We start from the raw sequence: 17763 nt of genomic DNA, 5'->3' as shown, positions 1-17763 counted from the left end.
ACAGCATCAAGAGGAAAGAAACAGAACCATAGGCTAGTCAGTTTATAAGTGTTTGGAAATAAGATTTTGACAGTAAGGAAAATGAAAGGATCTGTGTACTGTAATGTAGTTTGAGTTGTCCAGTTGCCTAGGCTGTCACAAAAGACTCCACTACGGCTGTAGACCTTTAAAAGAAACCAAATTTTGTTGATTTGGTTCCATGTGTTAAATCACTGTGGTATTTGTGCCCATCAATACTGTAGTTTCTAAGCTTGCAGAGAAGAGGATTTGACAGCATGAGATCAGTTCAGGCCCTAGATCTGGTAGGATTGTCATAGTATGGGAAGCTGATTGGCTCTGACAGGCTTTTGTCATATGACTGCTTTTCAAACAAACTAAAGTTGAGTCTGCTGTCTTCCTATTTAGTCTGTGCACCTTGACTGGGATTTAGTACGATTATGTTGTCATAAGCACTGTTTGGGCTGCTTTTTCCCAGCTTTAGTATGTAAATATTTATATTTAGGTTTATTGGTATACATAATTAGCTTCCCTGTTTAAACAAAAAGAAAAGGAGTACTTGTGGCACCTTAGAGACTAACCAATTTATCTGAGCATAAGCTTTTGTGAGCTACAGCTCACTTCATCGGATGTCAGTTCCATCGGATGCATCCGATGAAGTGAGCTGTAGCTCACGAAAGCTTATGCTCAGATAAATTGGTTAGTCTCTAAGGTGCTACAAGTACTCCTTTTCTTTTTGCGAATACAGACTAACACGGCTGCTACTCTAAAACCTGTTTAAACAGTTGTTAATGTAAACAGAATAGCTATATAGTCTGAGAAGTATTTGATGTAGGTGTCTCTTAATTAAACTTTTTGTTTTTAAATTTCACTGAACTATCATGCTAAAGTTTAAAATATAGTCTTTCTTGGTTTTGTCTGTTCATTTTTAAAGAGTCTATCATTGTTAAAATAAAGATTGGGACCAGTGCAAGTTTAATCAATTTCTTTTGCCTATAGGGAGCTAAATTTTTCAAAAATTAGATATCATGCCTAATTTGAATTTAATTTTGGAGCTATTACTGGGAAACAAACCAGTAGTGGGTAAACTGGTAGCGATACAATTAAGATAAATAATTACTGGATAAACCTAATTTGCAGGTTTTTTTTTCTTGGCTTGTATCTCAAGGATCCTGAAATTGGAAACCACATCTGTTGTGTTAGTAATTTGTTTCCCAGAGTTTGAAAAGCCTATCTTAAGTCCTACAGTAGTAGATTGTCATCTTTCACAACTGAAGAGCAAATTTGGATTTCCTGTCCACTTAGTTTGCTAACAAGACATTCTGAATGCTATAAACTGATATGCATCTTTAATATTTTTGAACTGGCTCTTTTTATATTTGGATTACTCTTTAGCATGCCTTTTCAGAAAATGATCTCTACTACACACAACCATACAGTACAAGAACTCTTTTTTCCATTAGTATTAGGTGGTAAAATATAATTTTTTTAAAATGTAGAATTGATAGCAAAAACTATAGACAGAACTATTTTCTAGATGTACTCCTCCTGATTCTGATCTTCTTTATACTGGTGTAACAGAGAGACTGTACTCAAGTCAGTGGAGTTATGCTAGTGAGAAATCTGTATGAGATGCATCAGGCCCTTCAAGTATTGGTGGTTAAAGTAGATATTTTCACAAAGAGTGTGAATTCCTGATTGGCTCTTCCAAGGAGGATTTTACTTTTGGGACTGTCAAAATATAAATGTTTTCTGTATGGATCTGTGGTGAAATCTACAACTGTTACTCCTGGTGGAGTTCTGCACCAAAAAATTGTGCGCACAATATTTTAAAATTCTGCATATTTTAGTTGTCAAAATAACACCATATAATCACACCCGTTTCAATTATTTTTGGTCATTTATTTCAAAATACCTGTCAAAGTATGTCTTTAACAATATAGCCAACAAAAAAAAGTCAGGAAATGTTTTTTGACAAATAGATTCCTTACTAGGCAAGTTAATACAGAACTCTGAGTAATTTATTTAAACTACAATACAGAACCGTATTTCCCACACCCTTCAGAAGCAGTGCAAAGGCTTTGGGGAGTTGCGGGTAACAGAGGAGCTGAGGGAGAGAGAAGTAAATTGCTTGGAAGGAGCCTGGGTGTGAACTTGGAGGGTTGTTGGGTATGGATGGGAAAAGTATGGAACAGGTTTTTGGGGGGGCGGGAAGGGATTGTTAGGGAGCTTCCCCCATGCAGACCCTGTCTGACCCCTAGCCTCTTCCATTCAGTCAGGCACATCCGCCCCTGTTCCTGTGTGTGTCTCTGCCCCCACCCAACCCTCCCCGTCCCCCCTCCTCCTGTCCCCAGGTGTCTGTGCCCACACCCAGCCACTCCCTTGTCCCCATGTGTCTCTGCACCTCCCTCCCCCTGTGGCCTTGTGCCTCCACTCCCATTCAGCCCCTGCCCCAGTCTGTCCTCCCCCACTATACCTTATGAGGCCCTGTCTAACCCCCCAATACCCCATGCTGTCTGTCTCCCCATAGCCCCGGTCTCCTGACCTGGCCTGACAAGCTCTAAAAGAAGTCAGCTCTCTCTCTCTTCCCCTGCTGGCCGTGAGCTGCAGCTTTGTTCTATCGCCACAGCACCCTCTGGTGAGCAAAACGCAGAACTGCAGCAACATTGCAGCAGCAGCTTTTTTCTGCACAAAAAATTAGAAATCCATGGGGCTCATTAATTATGCGCGCACACACAGTAGCACATAATTCTCCCAGGAGTAAATTGTATTGTTAGCAGATGGTCTGCACTAAAGAAGGATAAAGTGCAAAAAGCCAGTTTTCTGCTTCTAAATACATTGTTTTTAATTTGGTAATGAAAGAAGAAATAATAGGAAATGTTTTATTTCTTCCACTGTAAAAAGATAGACTGAGAGTGCTCACAAATGAGCACTGAAAACCTGAAGTGCCTTTGACCATGTTTCAATTACTGTGATTCTGGTCAGTGATCAAACATAAAAAAAAAATGTACATTTTAAAAACAAAACAGTATACAAAATCTCTTTCAAAGTAAGAGTAATTTTTATTGATCAGTCTCTAGTACTATCTCATGCTGTTCACAATTTCTAATTTGAACCATTGAGCTAGAATAGCATTTTGTAAACTAATGGTAGTTTCAATTAATCCTTCACCAAGAAACTGATTTAATTTAAAACAAAACAAAAACAACCTAAAGTCACCTGCCCCCTTTTATTCTCTTGCCTAACAAATGCTTAGTCTTTGAAGAGCAGGCATGAAATGGGTATCTTCATGTACCTTGTGCCTCTGGAGACAAATGACTGATTCTGCTATCCATTTGAAATTGCATGATCACACAGTAGACAAAAGAATTTTAATAATATATTGCACAGCTTGTTTAAAAATAAACCTTCGGTTGCTTTTGTTTGGCTTATTTGCTTTAGGAAAATACAACTTGATTTTTACCCAGTACAGAAGTCACTAGTTTCCTGTTACCTTAATTCCTAATAGCTACTACAGATTCTTGATCATTCTTAGTCATGTGTTCTCAAATACATGTTTCCAAGAACTGGCTATTATGTTTTATTACTATTATTGTATTAGTGTAGTGCCTAGGAGCCACAGTCCTGGATTAGGACACCATTGTGCTCAGCGATTACAAAACAAATGCTCATGCTCAAATACATTGGTTAGTCTCTAAGGTGCCACAAGTACTCCTTTCCTTTTTGCGAATACAGACTAACACGGCTGTTACTCTGAAAACAAAGATACATACCTTAAAGAGCTTACAATCTAAGTAAAAGTAGTAATTCTGTTTGAGTTCCTGAATAATATATAGGAATATTTGTATCAATGAAACTTCAATTAAATTTGTCAGGACTGGTTTCTTTCAGGTTGTCATTAATGTAAGTAGGCTTCTCTTGTTGCAGAGATGAAGTAATGAAATCTGTTCTATAAGGCAATTATCTATTCCTCATGTAAGGCAGTTTCCTGTTTAAAAGTGTAGTGAACAAACAGATCTCAGGCTTGCTAGGTAATCCTTTGTCACTGTCACTCCTTTTCATGCACTATTCTTAAGGCAGTATTTAGCCTTAGATGGAGTTTACCGCCAGCTTTGGGCTGCATTCCCAAGCAATCAGACTTCAAGATGACCTAGTCCCAGCGCACTGGGGGGCCGCTGCCGGCCTCACACCATCCACAGGCTGCGTGGACCCCACCCGTTTACCTCTTAATGGTTTCCTGGCACACCGGGACCGGGTCGTCTTGGAGTCGGGTTGCTTGGAAATGCAGCCCAAAGCTGGTGGTATACTCCATCTAAGGCTAAATAATGGCATGAGACCAATAGCCAACAAGTACCATAAGGGAAAGTTGAAAAGAACTATTCTTGAGGGTTACTGTGGGCAGGTTAGTCATACTATGAGAATTGTTTTCTCTGCAATAAACCAATACGGTGGTGACCAGAATGAACAGCACTAAGGTAACCAGAATATTAGATTTTACTGTGTTCTGTACTTAAAGGTATTAATGCCAGAGGGTAATAGTTACTCATGCTTCTGTGAACAGTTAAACCTGGTATGAAATTTACATATCATAAATGGTAATGAGCAAGGGGATTTTTTTAAGTAGCTGAACTTGGCTCTCAAGTAGAACAGTTAGCTGGTCATAAATACGAGTGATACAAAATATCTAGTCTAATTTATTTATCTCCAGTTAGAGAAATAATGTTCACTTCATCCAGCTCTAGTCCTGAAGCTCTCAACTGAGTCAGTCTCACGTCTTTTGTTTATAATTGCATTGCCCCAATGGAAAGGTATTGAAGGACATTACCATACATTCCTTTTTCGGATACTAATTTTTCTATAATGTATTCAAAGATTGTATTCTTTACAGTACTTTCTAATGTGGAATTCCTCTTGCTTTCCATTTGCAGTGCATTAAGATGGCTGCTTAGACTTGTGAAGCTTAAATTTGATGATGCAGATCCTCAAGGGAAGCAAGCTCTTTATCCTATTTCTACCCTCAGTGAATCAAGGGAAAGCAGTGCTGGCCCTATTTGAAATATCTAAAGTCCCTGAAGGAGGCTTGTCTACAGAACACCTCATTTTACCATCCTCAGACAATTCTTACATTCTGCAATTGGCTGGCAGCCTTTTTCCTTATCCATCTTCAGTCATCATTTGATCTTACATATGCTTCCAGGGTGTTTCTCCAGGATCATGCTTGCAATAACGTTGGCTTTAGGGAAGAAGGAAAATCATTTCTCTTTCCAGACAATTTTTCTGATCAGGATTCTATGTAAAAAGAAAGCTGAAGCAAAAACTCAGCGATGCAGTTCCTGAAGCACCTTGGATTCAGTACAAACACAAGACACATGATACTCGGGAAGTCCATCATAGGCTTGGACTGAAGATGAATGCTGTCAGGTACAAGTTTTCATCTCAGAAAAATGTTAACAGAAGAGGGAGATGGCCATAATGAAATACAGATGTCTCAGAAACAAACATCTAATTTTTATTGGAACCCGTTGGGAATTCTGATCTCCGACACAGGCATTTTTCGACTATTATCATTCATGTGATATCTCTCTTTAGTAATCCGGAGTATCCCCTCTACAGCTCACCCTATGTCATCCATTAGCGTAGCTCTAGCTCCAACTGTGTGTTCTCTAATCCATCAATTGGTGAATGTAGAGAATCAGATTTTTATTATGAAGGAATCTTCCCCCATTGAGTTCAGGGAATGGCTACCAGAAAAAGCACAGTATCCACTAGCTGGAAACTTTGATTCATTGAGGTCTCACACACAACGCTACTCCTTCCATAGCTAACATACCTGTTCTGGTCACGACAACCAAGGTGTCTGATAGGGTTTTCATAGTAGCAAGGAAGGACAACCCCTACTCCTGTCCTGGCAGAGCAAGTTCATATCTCTCTGTGCACCTCCCACCAAGAAGGAAAGGAACATGAAGACTTGCTTGTCAGAAGTCAGATTAGCAGAGTGATTCCTATACCCAAAAATACCTCACTCAACATAAGTCAACTTGGTGGGCTGTTGATCTACCTCTTTGCATCTGGAAACCATAATAAAATGTCCTGCAGCCTGTGTGTGCCAGGACCCAGAATGTGAGGTGGTAATGACATCTTGCAAAGATGGAAGGGTCCCTTCTGTACATTTTCCTACCTTTTCCACTGTACAGAAGATAGGATGAGAGAGTGCTAGTGATTCTGTTTGTCTTTCTGGCTGAAGAGGCTATGGTCCTCAGGCCTGATTAACCTATTGTTGGATCTTCAGTTGCCTTTACCTCCCTGAGGAGGTCTGCTATTGTGTGGGCCCAGATGGATGGATGGTCTTGCAAGTTACAATGAATGGTTGGATTATTACTTTCATGGACCCCAAAAGAGAAGTCAACAAATAGAACTTATTGTACTGACTGGTGGAAAGTCCATTGTTTAATACGTTAAACCAGTAAAACACAGCTTTGAGGGCTTTTTATTGTGGGCATATGAGTGCCCTAACAAAAGAGTCAATAATATTATACCACAGAGACTTGACATGTTCAAGAGCAGGAAGTTTTGTACAAATCCAACATTAAATGTTTCCTTAAGGCATCAACATTATTTCAACGCTGCAAGATCACAGATCATAACCTTGGAACCTCACTCTGCTCATTACAGCATATTCAAATTGATCTGCTGTAGAAGACATTGTTATACTTCCTGTCCATTAGAGAGGGCCTCCCAATGGCTACTATTTCCAATCAGAATTAATTTATTTGACGTTTAGAACTTTCTCTAATAAGGCCCATTAATATACTTTTTAATTCAGAGAGGTATTGTCATAGCATTCGTACCTTTAAGTAAACGGAAGAAATATTCCTCCTTCACTTAAGCCTCAATCTCAGGGCAGTGTAATCATGTGTCCTGTATTGAGATTTGCTAGACTGCCATTAGTTCAAGATCTACGTATTGGTTATCCAAGTTTAGTCAATGCCATTTCCTTTCTTTTGGCAGAAATCTTCTCCTCCAGACCTTCGAGCCTAAGAGAAGATGGAGGAGATATTCTAGCTCATTTTGGATGTCCCTATTTAAAGGATGATCATGCTTCCCACCCTACAGTCACATTTTCTAAAAAAATCTCATTGCAATAGAGCTGTGGACCTTAACACATGCTTACCTAGAAACTTCCTTTCATCAAGCATAGGCCATCTGGGGACAAATGGAGCATCTAGAATAGATGGAAATTGACATCCAAGGATTTACATTCATTTTTTTGGTGGAATTTACATTCTCTCCAATAGAAGTACTTTTTCTTCAAATTGTATTTAACACAATCTGATTTGGATTATCCTGGCTGTGGAAGTTACCTTTATCATAGGGAGTTTAGGAGATGGGGCATTCCTCTGCTGCCAGTGACCGAAAGGTCTGGGTTCTGTCCGCCCCAAACTGAAAGCAGGCTGAAGTACCCATGGAAACGAATCTTTGGACCTTATTAGTTGAAAAAGAGAAACTTTTACGTTCTCATAGATACATTTTTTTCTCTTCCTCTATATTTAGTAGAGATATCACAAAATCACTCTTGTGAATCAGTATCTTCTTCTGCATCTCAGCTGTATCTCTCTCATAGGATACTGCAATATCCTCTTTCTTGAGATTACCAGCTCAGATACAGGATCAAAGGAAGCACAGTGATTTCTAAACTTCTGGTGGCTGCACAATGAACTATAGGAACCTCTTGGAAAAAGACAGACCAACCTGGCATAGGCTGGATGACCAGGATATATTACACACGTATAATGGAGAAATTGACGTACTATACTTGAAACAAAAATAAAAAGGTGACTGTTTTAAAGTTTGGCTTCCATTCTAGTAATGTTTGGATAAAGAATACTTCAAAACTTACAGGCAAATAACTGATGTCACCACCGCATACGTTTTTCCCAAGGGCAACCATCTCCCAAGGCCCCTCTTTTAATACCTGTGTATTTAGCTGAAAGAAACAGCCCACTGTCTGATTTTTCCAGTAAGTTTATCTTCCCTAAAGTATTACTCTTCGTGTTGATTGATTTTGATTTTTGTGGCTTGTTTATCTTGGGGAGGTGTGGGAGAATTGAAAAGAAAACTGGCACAATCTGGTCTAGTCCTGATCTCTGGATGGACACTAGTTTGTTTGAGGTGATTCCACCACTGAATTCCATCTGCCGCTAAGCCCCTCGGCTCTGGGTAGTGACTGAACACTGCTCCTACCTCTGGGTGTCTGAGGCGCACTCGTTGGGTGCAGATCCCATGTCTGGAGCCCCTCTTGGCATTGGAACCCTGCTGTCCAGACCCTGGAACTGGGGCCTCGACTTTACAGAACTTCCAAGTTACTCAGATGTGTTTCCTGCAGACATGCTCACCTGACTGAGTGAGTTCTTGTTTCTCTAGTTACACCTTTCAGGGACCATGTGACAGCGAAAGCAAGAAACATGCATGCGCACACATCTATGGAAAAACAACGTAAACCTGAGCACAATTGCATCCTCGTCTGAATTCCCCCCTCTATCTGCGTCTGAGCTATGTCCGTGTTTAAGTTAGGTGGAGAGTGCTGTTTCCCCTGCAGCAAGTTTCTCTTGCTGCTGCCAGCAGTCAGTCCCTGTACACAGAAGTCCTTGTGGTTATAAACATTGTTTTAGTCATGATTTCCCGAGTGTGAAAGCTCATGACCCAGTCATGCTGAGTTCATGTGCACAATATGCCTTGTTACATAGGGGGAGAAAAGGGAAAGCGGACAAGAATCCCTAACAAGTCAATAGTTAAAAGCTGGCTGGATGACACTTTCTGTGTTAGCACTTCACAAGGTGAGGAAACACTCCCTCCTCCTCCAGCTATGTTATACATCTGAAGCAGGCTATTCATATACCATCTTAAACTATCTTTTCATACAAGAGACAAAGTAGGATCAAATACAAAATAGAGGTTCTAGTCCACAAAGCACGGTACAAGCATAAATGATATTCACAAAAAGAGATTCATAAATGAATAAAATGACATAAAAATATTCCCCAAACTGTCTCAAAAACACACATTTTGTTTTTGAATGTTGAATTCCCATAATAGGTAGCACAGGCATAAATCAAATCAATAAATTTATTATTAAATCTAAAATAAAGTGCCTTTTTGCCAAATACCAGCGATTTTAGTCACACCATAGTAAAATTCAATACATTGTGATGGGCATTTTAGAATTGATTAGCTAACTTGGGAAAAATAGAGCATTATGAGGGACAGCTCAAAATGCTGGAAGTATGAAACTTAAAACACTCTAAAGCAGAAGCAATTTTAAATTTTATGAAATCTTATTCGAGGCTTTTGGGGAAAAGACTGGATGCTGAATAGAATATTGCTTCCTTCTTAAACTGGAAAGCTATTTGGTTACTGAACTATCTTTTTAAAATAAAATAGACTTTAGCCTTTCACCAGAAGGGATTCCTGTAGTGCCCACAATGTGCACTACAACTTGTATGGTCCGTGCTCTCAGAAGAGACGATGATAGCCTCCAAAAGGTTTGGTTTGTCTACACCAACACTTTACTTCTGGCAAGCTGGGGTATGAATCTCCTTCACACTAGCCTGCTGCAGACTAGCTGTCCCTGTAGACTTTGCTCATGTACATTAATAGTTTGTTAATGAGCTTTGATTTAGTCCCCTGTCAGCCAACTCCACCTGGCCAGGTAGTCCGCAGCAGGCTAGCACCCCAGCTTTGCTGTGAACTAAATGTTTGTGTACACATACCCCTTATCGTGATAGGGAGGAGGATGCAGTTTATATAGATATACAAATATTGTTTTAGGGTGGTAGATGGAACAATAAATATGTGAATATGTGCTCTCAAATAGAAGATGCCACTTTGCAGTTCACTTAATTTTTTTCATAAGGTTAGATTACCATTTCCTAGCTAATCAGTTTCAATTGGCACTGCACAGTTAACACTGAAGCTTACAATTTGATTATACTATACTTACAAAAGAATGCCTAATAGATCAGTTTTCTTTGGCAAGCAGATATTTGTGGATTGTTTCCCAGAAAAGCTAATTTCTAGCTCTGGTAGCAGTGTTGGGATGGATATGTGCATGCGAGAGAAATAAAAGAGTAATTTGGTAGTGCTAATGAGTAGAAAGTAGAAATACGTTGCTACTAGTCAAATTACATTTTGCTATTTAAGTATGTCACTTTTAGGAAGTATAAACAGACTCAAAAAATCCTTGCCATGTAAATGTCAAACAAAACAATCATTACAACAGTGAATTTTTGTTTAGAGATATACAGTAATGTAATCATCAGACCTCTCTGCAGTGTTACCATATTACAGAGTGAACAAAATTACAATACCAATGACATTGTTTCTAGTTTTTTATTAAATTGAGTGAAATCTCTAATTATACATATTTCACAAAGCCGGCATGTCTATTAATATTTAATAATAAAAAAATGAACAGGTATGCTGTTTTTTGCTAGTGAATGTACTTTTAATATTCGATATTTGGTTGCCATTTATTCAAGTATATAATTCTCAATCTATTTTTTTCTGGGTATGTAATTGGTGTGTTAATTTTTCTATAACAACCTCCCATATATATATATATATATATATATATATATATATATATATATATATATAGTATAAAAATAGTCCAACTATAGAGGAATAGTTAAAAAAAAATATATATATTTTTAACTATTCCTCTATAGTTGGACTATTTTTCTTTTTCCAGCGAGAGGTAGCCTAGCAGATGAGAAATAATTCATTTCCTTTTGTGTGACAATTTTTCTGCTAGGAAGCCCTAGGAGGATTACTAAAAGGTTATTTAATCATAAATATTTAACAACTGGGGATAGTTTCCTAATTGACCAGATTCCATTGCTTCTATTAAAGTTAGTTTTCTGTATAAAACAGTTTTAGAAAGTTGAGAAACATAGTGTCTAACTTGACAGTACGGGTACCACAGGAGAGTGGGTCAGTTAAAGTTAGTTTTGATGTCTAAATTTTTAGAAAAGATTCTTTACTGATTAGCTGGACAACCATATGTATTCCATGGCTCTCCTGGTCTTTATAGCTCTCTGGTTCATGGTTTAGGTTAAGATCAGGATTATTTCCAATGGGTGTATTGGTGAAGGGAAAGAATTTATTTTATCTTCAGTTCTACCGCAAGCCCATAGAATAGCCTTTGCTAAAAGGAAATGTATAATTTCTGGAGAGTGATTTTTTTATTTCTTAAATTAATTGGTAGCCAAGGAATGTTTACACTGCCACAGTTTTCGTGTTCCGTAAAGACCTGGGTTGGGCTGGGACAGAGTGCTCAATGTCCCCTACTGCTTTGCACGCTGGCTGGCTTGCAAGTACCATTGAACATTTGGAACAGCTAGTCCATCCCGTTCAATGGGTTTGTACAAAGTGTCTGCACTCACTCTTGGGTTTTTTTCTTATTCCATATAAATTCTAAAGACATCCTCTGTGTTCCTGCCAGAGTTGTATCTGGGATGATTACAGAAAGATTTTGAAATAAGAAAGATGTATCTTTGGCAAAATGTTCATTTTTGACTGTGGCTGTTCTTTCCCAACCAAGAAATTGCACATTTCCCCCAACGTTCCAGATCTTTTTCTGTTTGCTGAAGTAGTGGTTTGATATTTAAATCGTAAAACTCTTCTAGGTTGGTTGAGATTTGAATTCCCAGATTTCTTATAGAATTTGTTGCCCATTTGTACCCAAATGTTTTCTGAAGGAATGATTTCTCAGAATCTGGCAAATTTATAGCTAGCATTTCAGATTTGGCATAATTTACATTAAATCCAGGCGTTTCCTGAAATCATAGATTTATTTAGAAGCTAGTTTTAGGGAAATATTTGGACAGTCCATATTTTAAATCACAAATTAAATTCTGCTTTAATCTTGAAATTAGGCAGTTATTTAAAAGCAGCATTCAGTGCCACTAGAAATCTATTAAACATGACAAAAGTTCTTTCCTTCAATTTTTATAACAACTTAGGGAAAATAACAAGTATAAACTTGAGTATTTTTAAATGTGAGCTTAAATCAAATCTCTGCGTTATGTGACTGTAGGACTCAAATATTATCTGTTAACATGCTTGTAACTTCACTTACTACAGTATCTTATTCCAGGAAGTGTCCTTTAATTATTTGGTTGTACTTTTGGTGGCGGAGGTGGATTGTAGCCCCAAACATGCAATGCTTTGACTGACCTCCATTCTCTTGCTGCTGGTCATGCCTGGTTGCACAGCACAACTGTAATAATGAGTAGCTGATTTTAAACTGTGCCTTGTGTATCCGTCAAGACTCTTGGTGAAAATGAGTTATGTTAACTGTGTTAAATAAAGGCACCATATGCTGTTTTTGATTGTCCAAGCATCAGTAGTGGCAGTTTCCATTTGACAAAAAGGTTTGACCTCTTAGGTGGATGCAGCTCTCATTTGTTATCCATATCTTTGTAACTTCAGTCTGGCTTACTGTATTCATTCCATTTGTGGTTAGACGTGAAGTCCATTTGGAAACATTAGCTACTACAGAAGCTGGGAGCCCACTTGGTGGTGCTCCCTGCCAGGAATAAAATACCCCAATTTTTCCAGTTGGTTTCTGAGTGCAATTTAAGATGGCATGTATGACTTAAAATCGCTAAATTAATTAATGTAGAAACTACCTCTGTCCTTGCATGATTTAGCATCTGTGGAGATCAGGAGGGGCCCTGAACTAATAATCTGTTTTTAAACAAGAGGGGTTGATGGCAGGCATATTTCAGTGGGGTGCCCTGTTGGTGTCAGTGGTTAGAATGAATTCTGTTGCAATCTGCTGACTTTCAGGCCATCTAGCTATGCCAATAGTTTATCCTAAACTTTTAAGAAAGGGTTGGGCAAAGATGTATGGGGATTAAAAGTATCATGTTCTGGTGCTTTATGTCAACTTGTGACTCAGAGACCAGACTTGATTCAAGGTCTGTTGAAGGCATTCTGCATTAAATAGGGATGCACTCCACTTTCTCTGTCCCTGAGTTCAAGTTGTTTTAGGGAATTAGAGGTGGGTTTTTTGTGTTTTTTTTTTTTAATTCTCATCCTGCCAAATTCATGAAACAAATTTGATTTTTAGATTAAAATAAAAAATTTACAAAAATTCTGTCCATTAACAGCTGATAGTATGTAGCAGTGAAACATGTGGGCTTGATTGCTAGCACTCTACATGTGTCTTCCTTTCTCTGTACCAACAACTAAATTTATTTTTTAACAAGGAGACCATGTAGCTATTCCAATTAAAATAGCCTTTAATATTTTGATTAAAGTTAATTAGAATGCTGGGTGTGAATGGTGATGGGATTGGAAATGTACTCCCGAAAAGCACAAAAGAGTGGAGAGAACTTTTCATTTGAATAATTTCCCCCTACGCACTGTGTTTATCAAGTTGGAAATGTACAAAAATGCAGTAAACACTATGGATTAAACTTTTTTCTGATTTGAAGTAAACGGTAAAACTTCCATTGACTTAAATGAGGCCAGGATGTCGGTGTATGGCTGGGATCTTCAGACAAGCCCAGGAGAGTTAGGTGCCCAAATTTCCTCCTGAAATTTTGAGCTCCATTAGACTGCTTTGAAAAGCCTGCAGGAAAAGAGTGAAAGTTACGTACTGAACAATTCTTATGTTTAGTCTGTCTTTAACATTAAGAGCACCCTATTGTAGCAAGTGTATTTCCGTGTTAATTCTAGGAACCATGAAGCACTCCCACCACTTTTCCAAGAGGAAAGCAGTGGTGCATTGAAGCATCATGTATCTCTTTAGCATAAGCATTTTTGAAAATTCCAGATGTCCAATATGGCAGAAGATTTTGGTCTGTTGCTACTTTTATTTTTGGTTGAAGATCTTTAAATAGGATGGATTAAAACAGCTCTTTAATCCTAACAAAATTGATCTGTGGTGCCTTAATTTTTAGATAATTCCTATTAATGGTGTTGAGAGCCAAAAAGTATAATGTTGAAACAATGCATAATAATATTTTATTGTTGGATTTCTAGCATAACCTGTGACCATGACGACTGAAGTTGGCCCAGAGACTGAAGTAAAGAAGGAATCTGAGCTGCTGGGCGCAGATGCAGTCAACGAAAAACATGAGGAAGCAATAGAGAGTCAGGAAAATCAAAAGTCTGAAAAGACACTCTCTGAAGAGGCACAAAGTACTCCTTCTTCCCCAGCACTAGCTACCCAAAGCAGCCCAAGCAGTCAGAAGAAGGAAAAAGATCCACCTGAAGGCAAGGGGATCTCTCGCTTTATCCCCCCATGGCTTAAGAAACAAAAATCCTATAACTTGGTGGAGCCCAAAGATGAAGCCAAGAAAAAACCTGTAGAGGAGAGACAGGCAGCGGAGGAGAGGGAAAGTCAACTTCCAGAGGACATGGCTCAGCCAAAGGGAAATTTGGAAGAAGCAACAATTGAGAGTCAACACGAGACTAAAGAAGATGACAAGGAGGAGGAGAAGCATTCTGTGAGCAGTGCTGACACACAGGTGTGGAAAGATAATAAATTAATGAAAATATTAACGGCTAGTCAGTGAACCAGATTTATTGCTGCTGTAACTCCTCTGAATTCCATGTCATGTATTGAAATTATACCAGGGATTAATATGGCTCATTGTTTGTACTTTTGTGCAGTTTTTCTGCTTGGGCTGACTTTAGTGATGTGCTACTGAGGGTATGTCTACATAGCCACCAAAAAAAAAAAAAGGCCAGGCAGTTCTTCAGACATGGATTTGCACTATGATGTTCTGGCTCAGGCTAGAGCCCAAGCTTCAGCCTGAGGCAGGATGTGCACATACAGCTATTTTTAGCACTGTAATACAAACCCTGTGAGCCCAAGTCTGTTGAACTGGGCTGTGAAACTCGCTGCTGCGGGTTTTTTGTTTTTTTTTTTTTTTCTGTGTAGACATAACCTTAGTGACTGAAGCAATCCATTTATTATCTGCTGTAGTTATTTTTGAGTCCTGAGGATCTCAGTTATTTTATTCCACGCTTTACTCTTCCATTCTCTCAGACTATGCATTGTGGATACTGTCTTTATTTCTTGCTGCCTGGAGGTTGGTGTTGAGATGCTGGTGGCTATGGTGTTGAAATGTGAGGCACTATGCCATACATGTGCCTCTCCTCTGTAGTGCTCCAAAGTTTTGCCTTCAGATGTCAGTCCTTAAATACAAACCTGTGTCACTTATGGCTTGAGTTTTTCTTAAATGTGGTCTTGTTCAATGCAATTTCTCATTATATTTTGAGTTGCTTTTAAGAAAAAAGTGTAACTTTTATTTTGATTTCTATAGGGAGACTGGTTGCCTCTGCTAGAATTTTAACCGCAAGATAGTGGCCTTTAGGATAGAAAAATTTTTTCAGTAAATTTGAGAAAAGGGGAAACCTTAAAAACTATATATTATGCATCCAAACACCACCAGCTGGGAGCACAACCTTAATGGATAGTTATAAGAATAATTAATTATTGATGTAAAGAAAAGAAGAATTTTCTTTTAACTTCATCCTGAAAGGGCTGGACTCGTTGTATTAAACTACATCTTCCTTACAGCCTGCTAAAGAAGACAATAAAGAGATTGAAGTAGAGAAAGTCGCCAATGAGCAAGAAGAAAAACAAAAAGTAGAAGAAAAGAGGGAAACCAAAGAGGTACAGACAGCCGAAATCAAAATGGAGAAAGCGCCTCAGAAAGCTCCCAAGAAGATTAAAACTGTGCCATGCAAAGTGATGCTCCTGGATGGCACCGAATACAGCTGTGACCTAGAGGTAAGGCAGCAAGCCTTATATAAAGAGATCTTTCTCTGTAGAAAGACAGCAATGAGTACAGTATGCTTTCACTGCAGTGTGAGTTAACGAATGCATGTTTGTTTTTGATAAATGGAATGAGTTCTTTACGTTGTCACATTCACATTGCTGTAGTTAAGAGTGAGTTAATATTTCCATTTTAAAACCCTATCGTTAAGACTTCTCAGTTAAGCCATAAAAAGCTACTCTGAGCAGCAATTTCACAAAAACGATACAAATTCAACAACAAAAAAATTCTTTGGGTAAATTGATGTCTTTTGGTAACTGAACCTGCCTCCTCCCCAAAAGAGTAAAGATTTCCCTCAAGGCACTGTCCTTTGTTGTTTGTACTTAAAACAGTATTTTATTTTAAAATAAGTGTTTAACTACAAACTAGAAAGTTGGGCTTAATTTGATTTTTAGAATTATTTCATAGGTATAATGAAGAACTCTAGACAGTGCGTTAACTGGTTTAACTGTGTGATTTAATGCAGATCACTACTGATTTAATTTACATATTTGTGCCAAATCTTAATCCTCCCTGTAGCCTCATGCTTTATTTTTTCACATCTTAAATCTTTTAGATTTTCTAAACATTTTGTGCTTATTTCCGTATTTAAAATTGGCCTTAAGAAACTGACAAAAGCAGGGAATGCTAAGGTGAAAAAGGAAAGGTAGATGCTCATTTTTCTAATACTTGAGCATTCGTTTGCATATTTACTGCCAAGCTGAGTAAAAATGGTGTCTACATTAAATACAGCAGAAATAAATTTAGATTTTCAGTTGTAGTTAAATGTACATTTAAATTTTGTCTTTTAGTTAATGTAATGTAAATGGGATTCTGGCCTTGAGGAATTACATTCTTAATAAAAGTCAGACCACAGTGGGAATTGAATAAACAGCTTTACACCACAAGCTTACAGGACTTTAAACCTGAGGGAGGTAGGACTGGGTATGTGCTTACTGTGTTTATTTTTTTATTTTTTTGTTCACAGGCTGCTTTATATTTTGAAATGGTAAATGTTAAAATGTTTCTAGTCCTTATGCAATCTCTTAATGCATTTCTCAGCTTATCCTCTTTCCACAAAAGTCAGTTATTAGCTCTGTTTACCTCAAGAGAAGTTAATATAGGTTAGGTATGGAAAATGCTATGTGTATACATGTTTCAGAAAAGTGCACAACTGATCTTCGAGTGATTTTTCACACGTCCATTGCACTGTAGGTGTGCGTGCATTCCAGTGTACAGTTGTCAGCGTTTTCCCCTTAGTGGTACCAATCGTGGCAGCACGAGCCCTCTCTGCTGCCTCATGCAGGTATAAAAGGTGGAGCTGCCCCTAACCTCCCACTCAGTTTCTTCCCCAGCGCCCTCCACCCTGTCTGTGGCCCCTTCCGCCCAAGGCCCCACCCCGTCCCTGGCCAAACCAGAAGCTGGAGTGGGCCGGCAGCCATGGACCCTCTACTTGCTGGGGGGGGCGGGGAGACCCATGGTAAAAAGTGGATGGACCAGGCCTGTCCACTTCCAAAAAGTGGGAGGGCCCTGGCCTCCCAGTTCCAGTGCCCTTGGTTGAGAGCTATTGATTTATCCTGCATGGCATTCCTTCCACATATTGGAAAAGAGGCATGTTGGTGCTGACTGACAATCCAATGGCCATGTTTTATGTAAACAAACAGGGTGGGAGCTGGTCCTCATTAGCCTGCTGGGAAACCATTCTGTTTTGAGACTTCATCAGCAACTTCTGAAAGCGGCCTGCCTCCCAAGTCTCAGAATATGCTGGCCAATTACCTGAGCAGGTTGTTAATCATGATGAGTGGTTCCTCAGCCCAGACATGGCCCAGACCATTTGAGGGGAGCTCCTCAAATGATATGTTTGCAGGAAAGACAACAGGAAATGTCCATCAGTTTTGCTCCCAGGCAGGCCACGTTCCGGGTTCACTGATGG

The 17763-nt window shown here is 38.8% G+C and overlaps 1 protein-coding gene across 7 annotated transcripts in view; it reads left to right on the top strand.

The window, feature by feature from the left end:
- The window catches only part of EPB41L2 (erythrocyte membrane protein band 4.1 like 2), a 243547-nt gene that overhangs the window by 89495 nt on the left and 136289 nt on the right, over nt 1-17763 (top strand). For all 7 annotated transcript variants that reach the window (XM_077813040.1, XM_077813035.1, XM_077813038.1 and 4 more), the window contains 2 exons: nt 14047-14534; nt 15593-15805. In XM_077813040.1, coding sequence (XP_077669166.1) covers nt 14061-14534; nt 15593-15805 — 687 coding nt within the window. In that variant the 5' untranslated portion in view covers nt 14047-14060. The remainder of the gene's footprint in view (nt 1-14046; nt 14535-15592; nt 15806-17763) is intronic.

Source organism: Eretmochelys imbricata, chromosome 3, assembly GCF_965152235.1.
Source record: "Eretmochelys imbricata isolate rEreImb1 chromosome 3, rEreImb1.hap1, whole genome shotgun sequence".
Classification (NCBI taxonomy): domain Eukaryota; kingdom Metazoa; phylum Chordata; order Testudines; family Cheloniidae; genus Eretmochelys; species Eretmochelys imbricata.
The sequence above is the reverse complement of the archived record's forward strand: the minus strand, read 5'-3'. Positions and strand labels throughout refer to the sequence as shown.